Source organism: Carettochelys insculpta, chromosome 14, assembly GCF_033958435.1.
Source record: "Carettochelys insculpta isolate YL-2023 chromosome 14, ASM3395843v1, whole genome shotgun sequence".
NCBI classification, from domain to species: Eukaryota; Metazoa; Chordata; order Testudines; family Carettochelyidae; genus Carettochelys; species Carettochelys insculpta.
The window spans coordinates 5,142,847-5,165,732 of NC_134150.1; the positions used below are offsets into that span (position 1 = coordinate 5,142,847).

Sequence of the window (22,886 nt, forward strand, 5' to 3'; positions counted from 1 at the left end):
GAGACCCAAAATCTTGAAACAAAAAGAACATCACATTCAGCAGACATCACTGATTGATAAGGACCATAGCCTTACCGAATCTCTATCCTCTATTACGCGCTGGGGTCTGGCAGGAGTGGCAGGGCTTGTGCCTTTCAACCTCTTGTACTGTGTGAACAAAATATTCATGGTTGCAAGAAGGACCTCAGATAAATTGTGTCTGACCTGTGCAAAGAAAAAAAAAAAAAAACCACAAGAGAATGAAGAACAGGTCAGCACCGAGTCCTTACTGTTGGCATCACCAGAACTGCTTCTAAACAGGATGGCTTCCCAAATTTTCCATGGAAACACCAGGGACTTTTATGTTATGCTACACTAGTGAGATTTTGTTGTCTAAAATTCCATAGTGTTTGCTCTTGGATGGTGGTCATATCAATACCAGCTTTTGCACTCAGATGATAAAAAACACAGAAAAGGCTGCTCAAGACACTTCATCCCGCCATGATGACAGAATAAAGGTAGAAAAGCCCTTCTTTTACCACCTCACCTAGTACTTTGAAGATGGTTTAATTGACAAGTCAAGCATCAAGGCGTTAAACTCTTCAGCTGGATTTGTGCCTGCTAGAATCTAAAGCAGTTTGATTATGGGGAAGTGGCTTCAGGGCAACAGGCTACCACATGTATGAGCCAGGAAGGAAATCAATACATTTTAAGAATTGAGGGGAAATGTCATTCATTCACAAGCACTTCATTGACAAGTTCACTTAGCAGCAAAAAATGATTATGCCATTAAAAATCCTTTTAAATATATTTTTAGATTATATCTAAACATATAAGGGTCCAAAGTAAAGTTTTGTGCCTAGCATGTCAATTTCAATGGACAATCTCCCAGGGTAATGATTAGTGCCTGCAAATCAGTTATAATTTCCTTTAGTTTGGAAGGAAAGAAACCCACATTCCTTCACATGCTAAGTGGCTGCTGAAAGCAATGAGGGCCTAATTCAATACAAATGTTGAATCTTCAGATAAATTTACTGCACTCAGAACTCTAAAATAATGGTATGAGAGATTCCATTCCAGACAGATTCTGTTCCACAAACTAGACACCAAGTTCTGAGATTTCCAGTGTCTGATCTTAACACAGCATGGAGGAGCCCTGCCGGTGTACTGGAAAACACTGAGATCAAAGACTAGAATATAGAAGAAATCTGGACCTGAGCAATATTTCCAGTTACAAACTATAAAATAGCAAAACTACAGGACAAGACAAACAGGAAAAGGTTGAGGGCACAAAGTGTTAAGTACTTCATCGCTGAAATTTCTGAAGGCAGCCACCCTCTCTTCCACACAGTCTTGGCTCAGGGGCACAAGTTTTAGATGTTCAATGATCTGCAAAAAAAGGACAGCAGGAATAAGAGCAGATTTTAAGTGTAATTTCTCTCTACCACATGCAGGTTTGTAATTTTTAAATGTTTGCCAAGAACCCCAGTTGCACCCAATTACTTTAACAGACAGTATTTTACTGCTTACCTATTCACTGCTGTGGCAGAAATATTTTGTTGTGGAGCTACAAAACTGTCTCAAGAAAAACAGTGATAAATACTTATCCTAATGATAAATTACAGGAAAGATAAAGTACACTTTTATAATTCCTATATCACCACGGCACCATCTAACTCCTTCACTGTGAGATAGATACCATGACGCTTTTGTTGTTGTTTTAAGTGATGGTACATAACATGTTTTGGGTTTGTGAGGGTATAAAGGGTAAGTCTGTACTTCAAATGGAACTTTTGGAACTTACATCAAAGGCCCTGTCAATGTGACCAGCATGATATTCATCAAAAAATGTGATCAAGTCTAACAGGAGGTAGAAAGTGGAGTCAATGGATTTCTTTGTACTTATCCCTTGAGCTTTATACCTGAAAGACAAAGGTGTTTACAATTTTACTGTGCAAAAGAACATCCACTTATAGATGTGAGCCCCTAGCTTGCAATTTCTTGGATGTTCAGCATTTAAGCAAAAGACCAAAGCATCAAAGGGCAGCTTTCATTTCTCTTATCCATAAAGAAGAGTTTCTGAAACTTTCTCTTTGGCTCGCTTCAGTTATTCTTCTCGCTCTTAATTATTTCTCACAAACAACATTTGCACTGGTAATGTTTGCATGTGCCAACTGGGCACAGAAACTAGAATCCTATTTATCTTATAAGCAGGGGTTGTAGAAGCTTTTATAAAATGGTGAAACTTGCTGTCTCAGGCAAGTACCTCAATAAGACTCAAAAAGGGCTAGAAGCTTATGAAAACGATTTCTAGCTATCCTGCGTAGAACAGAAATAAAAAGGCTACCAATCCTCATTCATTATATTCTGAACGGACTCTCAGCTGAGCCAGACTGCTTTCCCCACTTAAGTGGTACAGCGTAGTTGGCCGAGTGCATTAAAAGACTTCTATCCATGCTCTGGTGCATCTGGTATTAGCCTGTACCAAACTAGATGGATTCGGTCTGTTCCATACAGCATGTCTTCTGTGCCCAAGAAATGATAAGAAAAAAAGTACTGCTTGTGTCACCAAACTTGTGAGCAAGACAGAGCTGGGAGGTGGTGGTGGGGGCTGAATCCATTCCCAACAGCCATTTAATCCAGTCCATGGCAGACCCCTGGGGCTGCAGAGGGGAAGGAGCTTCAAATGCTTCCCCCACCCCTGCTTCAGGAAATTCTCTCAACTCCTATTGGCCAGACACTGGCCAATGGGAGCTGAGAAATTGGGCTGCACTGTCCCACGCCCAGCAAAATTGCTTTCCAGCCAATTGGAGTTGAGAGGTTTTTCTGGGGGCAGAAGCAGTGCACAAAACTGACCAATGGGAACCGAGAGATTTTGCTGAGGGTAGGGAGCGTGCAGCACAATTTCTAGCAACTATTGGCTGGTTTCTGAGCAATAGGGGCTGAGAGAATTTCCAGGGGGCCAGGGCAGTACAGCACAATTTCTCAGCTTCCCTTGGCCAGTTTCTAGCCAATAGAAGCTGAGAGACTTTGTTGGGGACAGGAACAAGAAGCCCTCTCTCCCTGCACATAGAACTACACTTGGGTTGGGGCTACTGGCAGTCAACGAAGCCTGCCTGAGAGCGCTGCTAGCCAGAAGCATCTTAGATAAGTGCCTTCTCTCCAGAGTCAGCTTCTGGCACCACACCCCAATGCCTCCCAGGCTTGGCACTCCCTTTTTTATACCCCTCACCAAGCCAGAATCCTCTCCTGAACCCAGACCCCCTCCTGGTCCCCATACCATGTCCCAGGTCACAACCTCCTCCCTTCATTCAAACTCCCTCTCAGACCTCCCATTGTCTCCTGCACTCCAGTCCTCTACCCCGAGGTCCCTTCTGCACCCAACTTCCATCCCGGACTCTGCACCCACTCTGTAAAAACGTCTGGCTCTTGACCACTTACGAAAATCTTGGAATCCCATGAAAAATGATCACCCACAAAACCATTCTCCACGACTTGAGCAGAAGAAAAGCCCTAAACATTAATTATGTGAGAAAAAGAAACCCAGATCTAGTCAAGTGTCCTGAATGTTAAGAAACCGAAGGTGGAGAGAAAAGGCAGAGGTGGCTGAGTCTTCTATTGATATTACGGCTGTGAAGCAGTACAAGAGAACACTAATATTTCAAAAAAACTCTCTCCTGGAGACTGCTAAATCGTTATATATATTCTATTTGGTCAATAGAGTACTAATTTTCACTCTGCTTTAATCCTCAGTGTCTGTACACAGGATAGATCGTAATAGGAACTTGAAAACATTGCTTTTTAATTAAGAACAGAAAGTCAAAGATATCAGACAAACTCATTACTTATGTGTGTTTTCATTTTAAAACATAGACATGCTTGGAGATTCGCTTAGTTTATTTTACTTACATTTTGTTAAGAATTAAGAAGCGTTCTAAAAGTACTAGGATTTCCCTTCAGTGAAAACACAGCAATTTCCATACTTCATCAGAAGCATCATACAACGTCCTGTCTCTGACTACAGCCGCTATCAGATGTTTTGGAGAAAGATGCAAAAATTTGCAATAACATGCCAATGAAAGCAGTTTACTGCTACCCCAGATGGTGGGTGGTATGCAGGCTGAAGTCCCTTGTAAATGCTTAACCTGGTTAGTGAACTGTAGCTGCAAATCACCATCTTATTGTTCATATAAACATCTCTCTTTTCTGATTTCTTATAATGTTTGTTATCTCCCTAATGTCCTTCCCATCGGTTAACTTCATCTTCTGTACAACTGCCTTATCGGTTTGGAGTTTAAACGTGTTGCCTTTTTAATATGTTGCTACTTTAGTAAGACAGCAATGAAACAAACCTAGTTCTTGGAAAAGAAAGCTTTCAGGATGCTAACCTCCAGCACTTCCAAATGGCTTCCAAATCTCTCAGAACAACTCCGGTCTTTAAACCTTATTGTTAATTCAACCTTAAGTTACTGGGTTGCCCTACCACTAAGAACCACTCGTAGATAATTTGCCTTGGGAAATTTCATTAAAGACTCTCTTTCTAAAATATACAACTAGTTACATTTATTGCTGTCTATATTTTCTCTCCCTTCTCCCACCCTCCTCCTTTTCCAGTAATATTGCAGGTCTCCTTTTCTAATTTGACCTAGAGTAACATGTCTTGCTTCTGTCAAATTCATCTGACCAGGAACACAAGATTACATTTTCTATTTGTGTAATATACAGTAATTAAAAGCAGAGTATAGCAGGGCAAGTTCTGACCCTTCTCGGTTGAACACATCACTAAGGACGCTGCTCAAGCTAACATGAACAAGGTCAAGAAACCTCCCAGTGTACTGACTATCGGCGGCACAGGAACCTGAACTGGAATGGTCAGGTACACACTAGTCACTTAACAGTCTCAACAGAGCCAGAAGTCTTACCTCTCTGCAATGGAATGTGCCATATTCTTTAGTCTCTCTTTGTTAGACTGGGGAGTGCTGATCTGTGGAACCACGGGACTGAGTAATTTATTCATCAGTTCTAACACCTTATCTGGATTCTGATGAGTAATAAAAATACATGCAAGAAAAAGCCATGTTATAGAGTGTGGCTAGTGCACTTGGTGAACAAATATTGAACCTGGGGCTGCCCCGCTAAGGGCAGGGCTAGGCACTCAAATATTGCCTGCAGTTATATCAGAATATTGGAAAATCAGAGTGATATTCAAATCTCTGATAAATCGCTGGCTATACCTTTCATTATTCCCTTTGACTTCAGATATATTTCAAGAGGCAAATAGGTGGACCTATTGCAAGAAGGGCCCAGTTATTTTAGCCTTGCTTCCAAATGCTATGCCAATTAAATATGAAGAACACACACCAGGTAAATTCTTTGTTGGCGAGAACAATCTTGCTCATAGGAACAATTATTTTAAAGGTGAACTAGATATCAATCAGGAACCCAGACTGCTTAAGGATCTTAAGGCAAAATCCCTGTATGGGTTGGACATTAAGGCCCAAGTCCAGCTTGATTTACTCACAAGTCGTCCCAGTAAAGCCAACGGAACAGCTATAGAATGAGATGAGCAAGTTTTGTCCTTAATAAGACAGTTCATGTTCTGAGGTAAAAATAGCTCTAGGATCAAGGTTGATATGTTTTAAAATAATATGACGAAATAGATAGCTCCGGATGGCAGCTATTAGAACACATTTACCTTTGCAAGGTCGTAAAGTTTTGCAGCTTCTTCAAACAATCCTTTATTTTCTGCTGCCGAAGCAACTTTGTTAATAATAGGTTTTGTGTCACTAGTAAACTTGTCTATCACTCCTGGCTGATGGGACAAGACAAAGGAGAAAAGGTGGGGAAAAGGCATTTGAAATCATACAGGTTTTAAATTCCTGGTATATTTTTTCCAAGGCAATACATCTTTTACATGCTAGCCTGTGGTTAGAATGGACTGTATGTTTCCATGGGAATGAATAAGGTCACATTAAAAACAGAAGTAGCAAGCAGACAGTCTACACACATTTTCCCTTACTCTGAAATTAACTTACTTGAAAGGTGGATGAGATATCAATCAAGAACCCAGACTGCTTAAGGATTTTAGGGCAAAATACCAGTATGGGTTGGACATTAAGGCCCAAGTCCACTTTGACTTACTCACAAGTCATCCCAGTAAAACCAACAGAACAGCTACGGAATGAGATGAGCAAAATTTGACTTTAATAAGACCTTAATAAGACAGTTCATGTTCTGAGATTAAAATGACTCTCAGATCAAGGTTGATACGTTTTAAAATAATATGATGAAATAGGTAGTTATGAATGGCAGCTATGAGTTAACTTAGAAGTAGGGAGCCCAACTTCAAAGTCCTTACTCCTTTCCCAGGAATGGAGTAGTGCCCTAGTTCAAAGTTCAACTTTGAAGTAGGGTGTGTGTAGACACTCAACTTCCAAGTTATGTTTGTAGTGTAGACACAGCCAAAGAATTCTTATAAGAGAACAGTTCTTCAACTGGGGAGTGAGCATTGCTATATCAGTTGTTTCTAATGTATTCAAAATAACCCAGACAATAGGTCCAATTCTAAATTATTTTAATTTGCTGAAGACATTACCAGGGAGAACAGCAAAACCAAAATACTTGGGTGAATACATTTTACCATCTTCTAAAAGGTTGTATATATGGTTCAGCAGGTTGCAAATGAAATGTTAGGGTGACAAACAAAAGGCAAGTGCTATTAGCATAAATAAAAAGTATATACTAAATAGGGAGAGGAAAATAAACAAGACCCAATGCTCTAAAGAGGACACAGATGATATATAAAAATGGGATCACATAATTTCCAGGAAACATTTGCTACACTAAAAATGGTTCTGAATTCTGTTCTCTCTACATTCACAAACAAACGTGGTTAAACTTGAATCAAGTAAAAAGCAAGCAAACCAGACTCATCATTGAAAGTAATCTGAACCCCTTTCTCTTTAAAATACCACATACAGAAATATAACAAGGGAAATCATCTCAAAAGGATCACTGAAAATAGGACAGCCCAGGCTTGACATATGTAGCATGAAAACAGACAAAAGTTGACAGGGGAGAAATGTCCAAAGAAAAGTCCTGTCAGGAATGAAACACACTTTTCGACACTTGTAAACCATTGGCAAGATTACTGAGAGTTGAACATGTTTAGGGAACTGGGTTTATACTCCAAACGGAGGAGCACAAGGGAAAATGGGCCTTCAGTGAACAGTGACTTTTTATTCATTTTCCAAACCTGCATGCCCTTATTTATTATACTCTTTATGTAAGCATGCACCAAGGGTGGGGGAAAGTGAAGATGCATCACTCAGTTATGACTTGATTTTTTGATCAGATGTTCATCTTCATTTGTGCAGCGACAGGATGAAATTACTTGTGAATATGCCTCTGGCCTGTTAGTCCTCATTTCCTTAATCACAAGGATTTCTAAGGGACTGCAACACCTTTCTCCTCTGAAGCGAGTGAGTACATAATATTAACAAAAGAAAAAAAGCCTGATAGGCCATTTGTGAGCACAGCCTCTAGTTTATTATATAAGCTTTCTTCAAATGATGAAGTTACTTTGAACTAACTTTGCGAGTATCTTCGCAACGCAACCGCTATTTTGAAATAATTTGAAAATAGCAGCTGGCTCATTTTGAAATAGGTAAACCTCATTTCACGAGGAATACCACCTATTTCAAAATAAGCCAGGGCGTGTCCAATGGCTCTATCTCTTGATAGGCTTTAGTGTGTGTAGGTGCTCTATTTCAAAATCGCTGACGGCTATTTTGATAAGCATCCTTGTGTAGCAGTGGTATTTCGCAATAAGCTTTACCAGCAAATCTCTTTAGAAATAACACTGCTACGGAGACATGGCCTCTGAATTCAATGCCAATATTCTACAGCCAGACTACAGAACAAATGAAGTCCTTGCCTCACTGAAGTTAACTGAGAATCTGGTCACTGAATTCAATAAAGCCAGGATTTCACCCTATCTCTTTTGTCTCTTTAGAGATATACTTTAACTGTACCACCTGTTCTTTCAGGCCTCCTTATCATTTGCCAACCATCACCCCTTTCACATTTACGCACTTCACAGATCATCTGGCAGAATGACTTTGTGTTTGCAGCAAGAGCGTGCATACAATTATTGTATGACTTAGCTGTGACAAAATGCAGGGAAACCAGAAATAGCCTCAAGAATAACTGGACAGTCAACTTGTATACACACACATCCACAGCCAGAGAATGTGTGTGTACGTACACCCCCCCCCCCCCACACACAAAATGGTTTCAACTGACCTTTCTACTGCCATCATTTTCAAGCTTCCCCAGAACCATATCGAACTACAGGCACAAAGAAAAAAGAATAAAGAAAGGAAATTAGCTGTATAGCTACTCAAGACAGTTGCAGTAGCCTAAAGTTAGAGTGCCGAGTATAGCACAGAGCACTCAGCGAAGTCAAGATTATTATTTAAAATAAATGCATAAAAATGCAAACTCTTCTGGTGCTGCATTAAACCAACACCAAACATACGGTTATATGACCTTTCTGAGAAATAGATCTGTTCTCCCTTTGACCACGGTTGTAATGGGGGACAGAAACAGATCATAAGACATATTAGATTTCTCTGGCCCATTTGGATTAAGCAGTACATGGGCCTTAAACTGGCCTTCTACAAAGGGTGAATTTGACCTTAAGAGAGGAAGGGAGAAACCGGCTATCACAGCATACCTCCCTGCTTTCGATTACTAGCTCGCTAACACAACGCAAAAACATGTTCTCTCCTTGGCTATCCTTCTCGTTCCTGCAAAATAAAATCAAAAGGAAAAAAAAAAACCTGTGTGTATTTTTTTATGGTTATTACCGCAGTATAATCGTGCTAACGAGTCTTGTAGGTAGGTTCCTACCTGAGAAAGTAAAAATACTGCAGTGCTTCCCTTGGGTCTGTTGACTCAAATTTACGGGTGTAGAGCATCAAAAGGCGGACAAAATTAAGGCGCCTCATTCCAGGAGGGTCACCAACTTCATGGCTTACTTTGGTATTGGAAATAATAGGGATCAAAACAAGATTTCTTAGCATCAGATATTTTGGAACCATCCTACACTAACCTGAAGATCAAAGCAATGTTTCATGCAACACATTCATAGAGTGAGGGAATACCTAAACAGCCCCATGTGGTTAACCCTTAGGGAAAGTTGGAATACTGCAGACTGTTGCTCAAATGATAGCTTTGGATGGATACATCCATCTGCAATTTCTCCAGTGTTAAAGGAAAGACCTTTACAGCGCCAGGAAGCATGCAGGACTTACAAAGCTGTGCGCTCTGCCCAGAAGACTTCAGGAGCAGCTTTAACTCAAACAGAACCAAAGCAATGTGAACAGCATGACAACGCAAGCGCTCGGTCCGAAAGAGAAAAGCGATTGCGGCTTCAAACTGTGCTGTCAAGAATAATACTTTGAAGTAGAGAAGGGGCTGCTGATTGACCGCAAAATGCGATTCACCTGAAAAAAGAAACAAATGTGTGAGTGAAGATGATTTTGCAGCTGAGATCTATGACAGCAGGGGATTCCTGTCACAGTACCTCCCCAATGTTTACTCAATCCATATGGAAATAAATGCACAAGACAAAACAGAATATCTAATCACACATCTCTGGCTTATCTGTAATGATCCCATTGCACATACCTGATGAACGACTGCAGTATAAACAATATATCTGGAAGGTAGAAGGAACACAAAGTACATCTACACTTGACAGGAGATCAGCCTACTCAGAGTTGTTGTTCTGGGGTTTGGTTTTGCACGCCTTGTGGGGATGCACGAAATCGAACTATGAGGGCTTGGAAGTTGACCCCTGTATTCCTCATTCTCCCAAGGAGTAAGGCAAATCGACAGGAGAGTTTCTCCTGTTCACATCCCTTAGGGAGGACGGCCAGATAAGTCGATCCTAGATAAGTTGATTCCAGCTATGCTACTGCTGTAGCTGGACTTGTGTATCTATGATCGACTTTCAGGTCTAGTGTAGACCTGCCCACAGCTGCTCATCATGAAAGGAGTCCCTCTTCTTCTTCCTGAACTAGATGCCTCGACTGGAAGAGATTCTCCACTGCCCTGAACTACGTCAACTTCTACTCCTGTACAAAGCAAGTGGTAGATCACCAGATCAGAACCATTTTACACTCTCTGCACTCACTATACAAGGGTGTAAATGACAAGTGCAGGGCAGAGCGGAATCAGGCCCTGAATTTCTTCAGCAGTCAGAACTACCCGATAAACGATAGGCATCTGGAGCAGAACTGAATCCTCTCACTTCATCAATCTCCCACTTCTAAAACCATCCAAAGTGGAAATGATCATGATTTATATGGGCAAGCTCCTGCCACATTCACTGGTTAGAGTCTTCAGTGAGTGACTTGGTATGGTCATCTCGGCGTAGTAACTCGGGGATTCAAGTGCTCAGACATCCATGTTGGAAAGAAAAGCCATTCCTACAACTAAGACTCCATTTTCTTCCCTCATTTCCAACAACTGGCAGCTCTACTAGAACACCTGAGCAGATTCAGGAAAAGAAAAAATGTTCTGCAAGTTGGAATTGATATATCACAAGGGACTCCTATGGACAGCACCTGGGTACTAATGACCTCGAATGACAAAAAGGTGTTTGAACCATTCAACAGTTCTAGTGAACTACCATGTTCCTCTGAGGGAAGAAGATACTCGGAGGTAACAACTAGGCAGTTGAAGGATGTAACTGAATTTCAGAGTTTACACAAGCAGAAAGTGCTTCAAGCAGACAGGTAGAATCCCAGCAGAAGAGTCAGTCCCACAAAAGCTCCCTTACCATAATCTTCAAGAAGTTGTTTCTGGAACTGTGATAATGTTAACCTGTCCTGGGGGGAGCTGGTTCCATCATCATCAAAACACACCTGGTTCAGCTAAACACAAAAAAGGGAGAGACATGGACCATTAAGTTACTTTCTCTTGCATGACCGAGGCAAGTGAAAAATGCTCTTCCAGGAGTTGACCAATTGACTAAGCAGCCACTTTGAGTCAGAAAGAGGGACTAGGTCAAATCAATGGCTAGAGCGTGAAGATATCAGAAAGAAGAATAGCAGAATTCCACTTCCACGCACCTTAGTTATGTATGCAATCAAATTAAATCCATTGGGCACAAGCCACCACACTAATGACAATATTTTGCACTTACATGGTAACCTTGCTGTTCTAATCCCCTGGCTTCCAAACAGGAGAAAAAATACCCAAATAACCGGTATTTACCCATATTCCCCCAGTGGAACCCTCAACACTGTAGCACCCTGGAGTCACAGTCACATTTTCTTCTCTCAACTCCCAAGCCAACACTGGAGCCAAGATCCATCATGAAAGGATCAGCAATAAAGGATTCTGTTCGCAACAGTGAGTTATGTTCCTCAACCAGCAGAAGGAGATTGCTGTTGACTGAGGAGAGCTATGCTGCTTTCACACTACCATCAGCTCTGGTGGCACAGGAAACAACAGACAAGTTGGAACAGGTCTCTGCCCTCATTTTGCCACTGCAATGGCCCTAAACCATGTCATGTTAATGGAACAGAAAGCCCTATGATGGGAATGCACTGGAATCCAGAACAACTCTGAGCAATGCTAGAAGAAGAGCCAACTTCCAACAGTTACATACACACTAAGGCCAGACCTTCAGCTCGTGAACATCAGCGTGGATTCACTGAGGGTGCGTCCCACTGAATGTAAGTATTACAATCACACTTGCCTTCAGCCAAAGATAATCTTCTGTTTTGTCAGCAACTTCACTCTGGTTGTCAGCAATGTCACACCGGCCTATGATACAATAAACAGCTCTTTTGTAAGGATCTGTATTGTTTCTCAGGGCTCGTCTGTAATGGAGACGAAGCTTGTTTTCAGTGGCAGGGGACAATCTGAAAAATATAATAAAATAAATGCTGATATATGAAGGCTTGATACACACTACTGATTCCAACCTTCTCCCTGTAAGAACACATTTAAACAGCGAGATAAACATGTGCAGGGCACAGCATCACAGGGACAAGTGGAATGCACGTAAATGTCTGAGGAACACCTGTGGCAAGGCAATCCTTGCACTTACCTCTTATGATTGCAAACAAACATCAGAGCTGCAGATTTGTCATGGCATAAACAACTTAGCGCTGTTGTGGTAAATTTAGTAAAAAAAAAAAATTACAGGTTTTTACTCTGTGGTAAAAAATGCCCTGAAAAGTGAAACGTAACTATACTTTTTAAAAAACCTAGCAATGCAGAATTGTCCTCCTCTGCCACTGCCTCTTCCTGATCACGCTGAGGAGAAAATGGCCACCTGTAGCGGCAACCTCTACGCCAGTTCTTCAACCTTAATCCTGGCCTGTAAGGGCTCAAGGAGGGGAAGGAGCACTAGAGAGTGATCCCTCCCTTGCAATCGCCTTGGGCTGGGGCTGGCTTCCTGATCCGGGCGTTGTGACCTGGCACACACAGTTACAGCATTGCCCAGGTTTGTCCCAGCTGCCCTTCTGCTGTGATGGCACTGTGTCCCTGTGCACCAGACTGCAACACCCAGAGCGGGGAATTAGGTCCAATGGGACCCAGGAGCCGACAATAAGGCACAAGTGTGGGGTGGTCCCTATCTACAACGACCCCCCACGCTGGGCCAGTGGGATGAACCACATAGAGCATTTCCATGCAGAAGCTCCAGGTGGAGAGAGGTCACCATATCTATTACTTTTTCACCATCACAGCAAACCTGTAGTCTTAACACAAATGTAATTTGCCTAACATGCAAAAAGCACTTTTGTTCCCTCAAGGTAATCCCCCACCCCACAGATTGTATTTACACATAAAAATGAACATACATTACTCAAACAAGTAAAGATATGTTGTATCAAGCCCTTTATCACAGGGGTGGCCAACCTAAACATGAGAAGGAGCCAGAATTTACCAGTGTACTTTGCCAAACAGCCACAGTAATATGTCAGCGGCCCCCCATCAGCTCCCACCTCCTGCTGATCAGCACTTTCCTCTACCCCTCTGTACCCTCTCCCCACTGTGATCAGCTGTGTCACAGCATGCAGGAGGCTCTAGAGGAGGAGGGAGGAGAGAGGATGTGGCCGGCTCAGAGGTGGGGGCAGGAAGGGGTGGGACTTGGGCAATTACAGAATCACAGAACTGGAAGGAACCTCACAATGTCATCAAGTCCAGTCCTCTGCACTCATGGCAAGTCCAAGCACCACCTGACCAGGGGTGTCCAACTAGTGGCTACTGCTTCAGAGAACTAGCCACAATATTATGAAACTGTATTTAACGTTCAACCCAGCCAGCCAACCTCAACCACCCAAACAGCCACATGTGGCTAGTGCGTTGGGCACCACGGATCTATACCGTAAAGCGTAGAATAAGGGCAGGGCCTGGAGCAGAGCTGGGGGTTGACCAGCAAGCACCCTTAGAACATGGGAAAGGTGGTGCCTGTAGCTCCAGCCCCAGAGTTGGCACCTATGCAAAGAGCCACATATTAATTTCTGAAGAGCCATGTGTGGCTCGGGAGACACAGGTTGGACACCTCTGGTCCACACTGCAATAAAAGACTCACAGCTGTCCTGGGTCAGCTAACTTAAGCTTGTGGGATCAGGACTATGGGGCTATAAAATTGAGGGGTAGATGTTTGGGCTCTCAGACCCTTCAGCCTGAGCTCAGGCGGCTACACTGCAATGAAACAGCCTAACAACCCTTACCCTGCAAGCCCAAGTCAGCTAGCACAGGCCTGATGTGGCTGTGTAGTTGCAGTGGAGATATCCCCGAAGGAGCGCAGGTCCTAGAGATGTTGCTGTCCTGGGCCCTCAATTCCTCAGGTCCTGGACAGCATCACTGTCACCCACTCTTCCCTGAACAGGTTACTTCTCACCAATTTCAGCAGGACTAGCTCTAAGTCAGCTGCACTCTGAAGTGGAGGGAGAACAGGCCTAGGTCAGGCCTGAGACATCAGTCCTTTACAAGGGATCATCCTGGAGTTCATCATGTAAAGAAACATGAGTTTCCTTTGCTGCACAGCTATTGTGTGAAAACAGACCCAGCAACAAGTAAAATATAGGGTAGATAATAGAGCAGATCTTCGATCTGTCAAGTCCAATATAATATCTTACCCTGACCTGGAAAATGGATCATACATTAATATAATTGAAGCTACAGCTAATAAATTAGTTTTGAAGTGCAAATTTTGCATGTCCTCAGATATCTCCCTCTCCCTCCTCTCTTGCTCTCTCTCTCTCACTGGATGGTTGTAGACTTCAAAGCCATGAACTAAAAGTGCAAAAATTTCTTATGTGTAAAATCAATAGGCAATGCCCAAATTAGCCAACCATTTTCATAAGAGGAGACATCAGGGTTTTCACTGAACATAGATTTTTTTCAGCTCACAATACCTTTTATCTTTACTGTGTATATATTCCTGGAACCAGGTTTTAAACTCTCCAAGCTGGTGCTGGGCCCGATTCACCACGTGCAAAGCTGCGATTAAATCTCCACAGCGCATGCAATAGTAAATCAATGCCCAAACCGGATGGCCTTCCACCTCCCCGTCCTGAAAATAAAGGAAAATGTTTAAAATCAAATAGCAGCTTGCACAATAGTTTGGTTTAGTTTTCTTTACACACCCTAACCACCTAGTGTATTTTGTTTCAGTAGAGTACTCAGGCCCTCTGTCGTATCCAGGTCTCCACTGACTTCAGACAGAATTCCCCTTATGTAACAAAAATACAGGGTCAGGCCCACTTGACTTAAGATCAAGAAATGCTGTGCATGGCTGTGGCTATTAAAGAATATTCTGCTTTTAACTCCCTCTCTCCCACATTTTCCCCTCGGGGTGAGAAGTCTCCAATCATACTACAGCTTGAACCTCTCCAATCCAGAACTCTTTCGTCTGGCAAACTCCAGAATCCAGCATGACTTTAACTAGCTGGATGATCATTTATCATGGGTGTGGCCACATCTCCCACGGTCCTGTAAAGTTTGTTTACAGCCACCACCCCTGGCTCTCAGTGTTCTGGGCTGTTGTTAAGCTGTAATTTATCCCTAAGAGCCCGGTAAGCAGTGGAAGTGTTGGTAATGCTGCTAGACAATATGAACTTCTGTGGTCCGAAAAAAAATCTCCCATCTGGCACCCGTCAGGTCCGGAGGGTGCCAGATGTGAGAGGTTCAACCTGTAGTAGCATCTATATATTTTTTCCCTTGGACTTGCCCACTTTGGTAGGAAAAGCACAAGCCAGCCTGATCTGTGGCACCCAACCACATCAACAATGACATGCTGCATGCCAATGGGACAAGTCTAAGAGGATGATTAGGCAGTCCATGATTAGCCCTGTGTGCACTTTCAAGGGCTGTGAAGGGAATGACTATACCTTCCAGCTGCAAGGCATGACAACAGCAGAGGGAATCAATGGGAAGAGAACAAGAATGGGATTTGATTCACTAACAGTGTTCTGGATGTAGATCTACCCTCTCATCATCATCATCTTCATCAATCATGGGCCCAGTGCCCATTGGTGTCTGATGCCTCTCCCACTATTTCCTTCTCTGCTTAGTATTACTGTGGCACTTCTGGGCACGGAACTGGCCAGGCCTCATCTGTCTTCCACTATACAGCTGGTCACTCCCAGGAGATTTGAAAGACAAAGTCACATCTTTTACTGAACGAAGTTTCTCTCTCTCTCATCGCCAGAAGTCAGTCCAATAAAAGGCATTATCCCACCCACAGGAAACAGAGGCACAACAGTTAAAAGAGCGTGGAGATGGTTTTGGTTAGACTGCTGAATACTTGATTTCTGCCTGTGCTTCAAGTTTAGTTGTTAGACATCACAGGAGCAATATAGGTGCAAAGTCATGCCCACAGCTACTTGCACCTGCAATCCACAGCAGCAAAAAGACAACAGTTTTCACTGTGTTTAAATTTAGCTCTTTAAAACACCAGCTGTATGATTCTTTCCCCTAGCAAACAGTTTAATATATTTGAATGCTCTTTTAAGAAAAAAAAAAATCTAACAGCATAATTCTAAGGCTAAAATACAGAAAAATCATCATTTGGAAACAGTTCGTAAAGCAAGTTAAGTGATTTCTATCTATTATTTTCCATGATGCCAGTGACTATTACTCAGCCAGGGGGAAAAAAAACAAGATTACATAATGCAATCTAAACAAACTAAAATCACCTGGGGGTTTCACTGGCATCTTGCCTACACTAGTGTGAAGAGACGTACAGCACTTTGGTTGTATTACGCATACCTGGAGACCGGGGACCGGTGCTGGGAGTTTAATATTAAGGAAACTGTGGACTAGTGGGTAGGTGCCAGGTACTCCACCCAGCTGTGCCTGGTGTAAGTTTCCAAAGACTGTCACCAACGTATAGTCCTTGTAACTGTAAGAAAGCATTTTAACAAAGTAAAACACAACCCCTGCAAAAAGCCTGATTTTTCCTCTTCAACAGAACCATCTAGTTTTGAGTGAATTACTTGGATGTGCAAACACTATTGTGGCAGCAATAGGATCCATGGAGTTACATTCCTTATTTTAGGGGTTCTATGTGGAAATGATTTGAGAAATCGTACGTTTTGAATATCACAGTGCTCTGCAGTTCTCTTTTCATGCTAGCAAAACATATTTCCATCTAACTCTGCTAACTAACTAGCACAAAGTAACACATAAGGTACCATATGTCCGCTCTCCTCATCTGTATAATGGAGCAATGATAAAAAAAGGCCCTATGAATTTTGGTTTGATTACCAAATAATTGAGGGAAGACATGGAATATTGTGGAAAGGTAAAATGGACCAACATTAATTGCAGTAATTTGGAAAAGCCAAAATATATATGTTTGCTGGAACAACATAAGCATTCCCATATTGCATTATGTCTGCTGGGCATTTGTGCTTTTTTTTTTTTTTTTTTTTTTTTTTTTAAATAATCAGATGGTTTGCTTTAACCTCATTACAGTCACTAATGGGTAGAACTGACACATGGAGCCTGTTAGATCAGATACTAGGATATAACTGGACTTCTTGTGAGACAAGTGTGTTGAAAACCTCAAAATATATGCAAAATTGCAGAATGTGCAAGGCAAGGTAATTAAAACTCAAAACTGCGAAGGAAGTTTAATATTGTGGAAACTGCAATTTCTACAATACTGCAAATTCAAAAGAGCTCTACTGATAAACTTCAGAGGTATTGATTTACCACAAGGGAACCACAGGGGAAGGGGAACTTATATGTAAAAACCTCTATATGCAAAACACCTTCTTACGGAAGCAGTGACATTAACTCACCAAATGAAAGCTAATAAACATCCATGTACTGAAACTACAGCGAACAGGCAGGAATAGGAGTTAGAAAATTGTAGCGACACCATATGGATAGCTGAAACAGATGAGCTCCTGGTTTTTTTCTTCCACCAGTAATGAACTAATGAAATTTAATAGCTTTGCCTAGCACGCAAGCTACAGAAAAGCAGGCTAGAAGACTAAGGCTGCATCTACACTGCGAAATAAATTCAAATGTAAGGCAGTTAGCTCGACATTACGTGACTCTCTTCATTGTGAATACCATCAGCTCAATTTAAGGAGCACTAATATCGATATTAAAATATCATTGGAACCTGATGGACGTAGCGTCAAGCTCGAATTCAAAAGTTTGATTAAAGGCCAGTGGGGAGGCGCCACATCTCAAAATCAAATTTACTAGCCTCCAGAGGTGTCCACAATACTCCTCATGTCCTCGCTTGCAAACAGCTAGGGCTCTAAGGGCAGGAAAGAATTTTGGGGGCTTGCAGCTGCCAGGGGGAAGTTTCTCTCAGCAGCTAAGATATTCAGGGAGGGCTACTTCAACTGGCCCCCCACCAAAAATATTTTTGGGGCCTTTTTGCCTCTGGTGTGGAAGTCTCCCCCAGCTGGAAAGCATCTGGGTGGCTTGCTGCCACTGAGGGGAAGTCTCCCCCGGAAGGAAAGAATTTCAGGGGCTTGCAGCTGCCATTGGGCAGTCTCCCCTGGTGGCTAAGATAGTCTGGGGGACTAATTCAACTGGCCCCCCCCCACAAAATCCCCCCCCTTGCCCCAGCAAGAGACAAGAGGGGATTGCAGCCCTTGCTGGGAAGTCTCCCACAGCAGCTAAGATAGTCAGCGGACTACTTCAACATTTCACAGCCCCTGCCAAAAATATCTTCAGGGCTTGCCACCCATTGCAGATACCTGCTACTTCGATACAAAATCTTTTTCCTCACATTTCCTATCTGTCTTCATGCTTTGACCTCCCCAAAAATGCAGGGTGGAGGGCCAGTTGAGATTAGTGTTTCCGTTATAAGTTCAGTCTATGAGATTTCACTGCCATCCCCCAGGCTGGCAATGTCTCAGTAGTGAAGAGGGAAGACAAAGATCTTTTTCCCTAGACTTTTCTATCCTCCTCCTTCTAATTTTGGGAATACAGTTGTCCCTGTGTTATTTTCAGGAATCCGATGCAATCACGAGAAGGGGGACAGCCAGCAGATGGCCAGTTGAGAACACAGCCTGTGCACAGAAGCCTTAGAGTGCAATGGAAAGCCCACACCCCTCCCGTCAGCAACGCTCTTTTTCTTCCAAAAGTTTTACTGTCTTCTCTTTCGTCAAGTTTTTCAGGGTCCCTGTATTATTTTCAGGGATCAGAAGAAATCGCAGGAGGGGGGACACTCAGTGGATGGCCAGTTCAAAATTCAGCTACAGAAGGAAGACATTTCTGAAAACTTTTTTGCTGTCTCTGTGGATGCCCTACTTTTCCTTCCTTCCAACGGGAAAAATGAACATTTGTTTAGCACAAGAGGGGCATGAGGAAGCTGCAATGTGGGAAGATGATGTCAAAGACCAGCAAACATACCCAGAATGCTGTGGAGATGAGGGAACTGTGGTATAGGTTCCCACAATGCACTGCTGCAACAGTCGATGTTTGCCAATTGAGCATGGCAGCAATAAGTCAACTTTGTGAGGAGCACGTGGAGCGGTAAGAATAGTCAAAATGGAACTTATAAATTCCAGAGTTACAAAACCAATATTAATAAAGTCGATTTTATCTCGTAGCGTAGACGCAGCCTAAGGGTATGTCTAAACTACGGCTAGTAGAGATGCATGAAATTGAACTACTTGGGGTTGGCAGTCGACCCTTGTATTCCTCAATATCATGGGGAATAAAGGGGGCTGATGAGAGAGTTTCTCCCATCGACCTCCCCCCCTTGTAGACAGCCAGGTAAGTTGATTCAAGATAAGTCAATTCTTGCTACACAATTGCCATAGCTAGAATTGCGTACCAGTAGTCGACTTAACTCCTAGTGTAGACCAAGCCTAATACATGAGACTGAAATGCATGCAATGTTAAATTGAGTAAAGTGTCAGCTTGTTGGGGGAAGGCAGATAAGTTTGAGGGTAGAGATGGGATCCAGAGTGACCTGGACAAATTGGAGGACTGGGCCAAAAGAAATCTGATCCCGTTCAACAAGGGGAAGTGTAGAGCCCTGCACCTGAGACGGAAGAATCCCAAGCATTGTTATAGGCTGGGGACCAACTGCTAAGCAGCAGTACAGTGGAAAGGGACCTAGGCATTACAGTGGATGAAAGGCTGGATATGAGTAAACAGCATGCCCTTGTAGCCAAGAAGGCTAGTGGCATATTAGGGTGCATTAGGAGGAGCATTTCAAGCAGATCTAGAGAGGTGGTTGTTCCCCTTTATTTGGCACTGGTGAGGCCATGTGGAATATTGTGTCCAGTTTTGAGCCCTCCAGTATAAAAAGGATGTGGATGTGCTGGAGAAGGTTCAGCAGAGGGCAACAAAAATGATTAAGGGGCTGGAGCACATGACCCATGAGGAGAGGCTGAGGGATTTGGGCTTATTTAGTTTACAGAAGAGTAGACTGAGGGGTGATTTAATAGCAGCCTTCAATTTCCTGAAGGGATGCTCTAAAGAGGATGGAGAGAAAGTGTTCTCAGTGGTATCAGATAGCAGGACAAGGAGCAATGTTCTCAAGTTACAGAAGGAGAGGAGTAGATTGGAGATTAGAAAAAACTGCTTCACCAGGAGGGGGTGAAGCACTGGAATGCGCTGCCTAGAGAGGTGATGGATTCTTCATCCCTAGAGGTTTTTAAGTCCTGGCTTGACAAGGTCCTGGCTGGGATGACTTAGTTGAGGATGATCCTGCTTGAAGCAGGGGGCTGGACTAGATGACCGCCTGAGGTCCCTTCCAGCCCTAGGATTCTATGTCAGCTGGTAGGAACTCTAGAGTTATGGTTAAGTACGTGCTCCTGAGGGTTTAAGACCATAGATGTCTGCTGTAAGTAACTTGACACAAGGCCAGCTGTGAGTGACTGATATTTACCAAAAGCATACCTGAAGGCTTATGGGGTGTGATATCTGCAGCTTTCTCATTAGCGTCTTCTTTGCCAGCAGTCCAATTTATGTCACATAAAAGTTAATGCTGCAAAGCATGTTAGCTGGGCTTTAAAAACAGACTGACTGAAGGGACTCATTTCAAAAACCATTCAAGCAGCTGCATGTCTGCTCTGTGCTTGCCATTAATGCAGCTGTGATAATTTACCAAGCTAGATAATCAGTGAATTGAGTGAAGACCCAAATGTTCATTGCTTTTGCTGAAGAACTGGAAGCTGAGAAGTCTTCTGATGTGTCAGTTCATCTGGAAATAAATGCATATGCTGCCACAAAGCCCAGGAGTGATCACGAGTGACAGAGTGTTGATGACGCATGGCCATCAACTGTTCATGGTGAAGAGGCTGCGATGATGGGAGGGGAAAACTCCCTCATCCCAATGTACTGTATCATGGCCCAGTGCCTTAGATCCCCCACCACAGGAGTGGAGTAGGCGATACCTATTGTTTGCTCTCCACCATCACACCTTCCAGGTGATGGCAGCTGTTGGCTGGCAGGACACTCATTTAGCTGTGACTGTGCACGCAACAGTTCAGTTTCTGACGTGCTCAAAACACAGTCAGCAGGCACACTAACTGTTGCTGCAGTTGCTTTATTCGTGCAACAGTGCATTCACCTGGATCAAGCTCTGAGAGTCTGTGCCTCAGTTCTTGCCGATACTTGCTGGGATTGATGATCCATGTCCGGCCTCCCTGATCTAAATTCTCTCCTACCTTGTTTGGCCCTCTTTCTTAAAAGCAAACCAACAAAACGTAGGCTGTAGATTTACCAGGGCTTTCATGCAGTAACTTGGAGAAGCATGTGGGAAAAAAATAGGCTTCTTAATTGTTATGAACAAGCACATCAGTGCAGGGGTCTACAAAGTGGGGGGCATGACATTTCATAAGGGAGGGCGCAGAATAATCAGCAGCCGGGTCTCAGGCTCATCAATCTCTTTAAAAATGTTGAAATCTGTTACTGTTTTTAGGTCTGTGCATGCATATTTACATCCCAATTAATGCAGTTTTTATTTTCTACAGACTTTGCTTACAGACTCCAAAGGGTTTTTTTCAGACAAACATAACTGAAATTTTGTTGGTTTGGATTACATTAGACAGGTTGGAAGGGCCCTGCTAATTGCAGGGACTAAAAGTGCAGCCCGACATACAAATGTCTGCTCACCCCTACATTAGTGGGCTTGTTCACAAGCTTTGCTTAGCGCACAAACAAATTTTGCAGGATATCAACTGCAAACCCGAATGAGAACAAACAGGCTACATCTAGATTCTTTTGCAGTCTGACAGCATGGGGTTAGCAAAGCGTTTCCCCACTGGTCATTTTCATACACGTCAACTCAACTGCAGCTTCCTGGAAAACGCTTTTTCCAAAAGCAGAATTTTTAGTTCTGTTGCATAAAAAGAAAGGAGAACTGTATTTACATGTTACAGCAAAGCATGCTCAGCACTTTCACCCCAATCTCATTTCTCCAGGTCATTAGCATCCCAAAGTGAATGATGAAGAGGGAGACTTTATTGTAAAGATGGAGATAATCTACCTAGTCCAACTAGTTGCATTACGTCAAACACCTTTTCACCACTATGACAAGTGTGTTGGGAAGGAATAATAAAGAGCAGTTGTACCTTCAAAACAGTCTCCCAACGGATTCAAAGATTTTTTTCAAAAATTGAAATAGTTTTCCATCCAAGTGGCTGCTGTTTGTCAAGCAGAGCAGCAGCATGATGGGAAACAGGCATTTCTGAAGACAGAATTAGGTTCTTCTGCCTTATTCACTAACCTTCATTGTGTGCATCTATCTATCTATCTAGAGACTACCAGTGGGAGTCACAGAAAAGTTGTTGCCGTGGAACGCTTCTCTCCCTTATCCTTGCCTTACCTTTGTTCCAGGTAACGCAGAGCCTGCCTGACAAATTCCATGCGCACCTCCATGCTGGTCCGGACTTTCAAAGCGTCGCTTGCAGGAACCAGCAATACATCTGTCATTAGTTTAACCATGGCCCACATATCAGAGATATTCTGTGAAGAAACCAGTTCATACAAAAGTGGTTATTACAGCCATTATGGATTCATCGAGTCCAGGGGTCAGCAACCAAAACAGCAAGAAGAGCCGTTTTTTCGAATTTGGCAAAAAACTCAATTCAAGAGCTGCAATGCATGTGAATACAAGATGGTCCTTAATAAATAACATCATACTTTTTGTAACTCCTGTTTTAAGAGCAGTGCACACGATTTATAATGCAATACATGTTTACTGCAGAATGTTCACAAACGTCTTATATATTCTACTCCCTCATTTTACATGTCTCTTTGTACTACTGTCTTCCTGACGTTCACTCCCAAACCTATTTTAATGATGCCAATTTTACTTCATGTTTAGTTTCAATTTTCTTTCTTAAAATGCACGTTGCCCCTTCCAGTAGGAATGTCGCAAGCTCCCT

The 22,886-nt window shown here is 42.8% G+C and overlaps 1 protein-coding gene across 4 annotated transcripts in view; it reads right to left on the minus strand.

Moving 5' to 3' along the window:
* Positions 1-22,886, minus strand: part of NUP93 (nucleoporin 93) — a 166,848-nt gene that overhangs the window by 8,812 nt on the left and 135,150 nt on the right. For all 4 annotated transcript variants that reach the window (XM_075009042.1, XM_075009041.1, XM_075009044.1 and 1 more), the window contains 14 exons: positions 22,325-22,464; positions 16,282-16,414; positions 14,427-14,584; positions 11,753-11,918; positions 10,829-10,922; positions 9,297-9,488; positions 8,893-9,019; positions 8,717-8,789; positions 8,284-8,328; positions 5,675-5,791; positions 4,902-5,020; positions 1,784-1,901; positions 1,285-1,368; positions 76-204 (listed from right to left, as the gene is read on the minus strand). In XM_075009042.1, the coding sequence (XP_074865143.1) occupies positions 76-204; positions 1,285-1,368; positions 1,784-1,901; positions 4,902-5,020; positions 5,675-5,791; positions 8,284-8,328; positions 8,717-8,789; positions 8,893-9,019; positions 9,297-9,488; positions 10,829-10,922; positions 11,753-11,918; positions 14,427-14,584; positions 16,282-16,414; positions 22,325-22,464 (1,695 nt within the window). The remainder of the gene's footprint in view (positions 1-75; positions 205-1,284; positions 1,369-1,783; positions 1,902-4,901; positions 5,021-5,674; positions 5,792-8,283; positions 8,329-8,716; positions 8,790-8,892; positions 9,020-9,296; positions 9,489-10,828; positions 10,923-11,752; positions 11,919-14,426; positions 14,585-16,281; positions 16,415-22,324; positions 22,465-22,886) is intronic.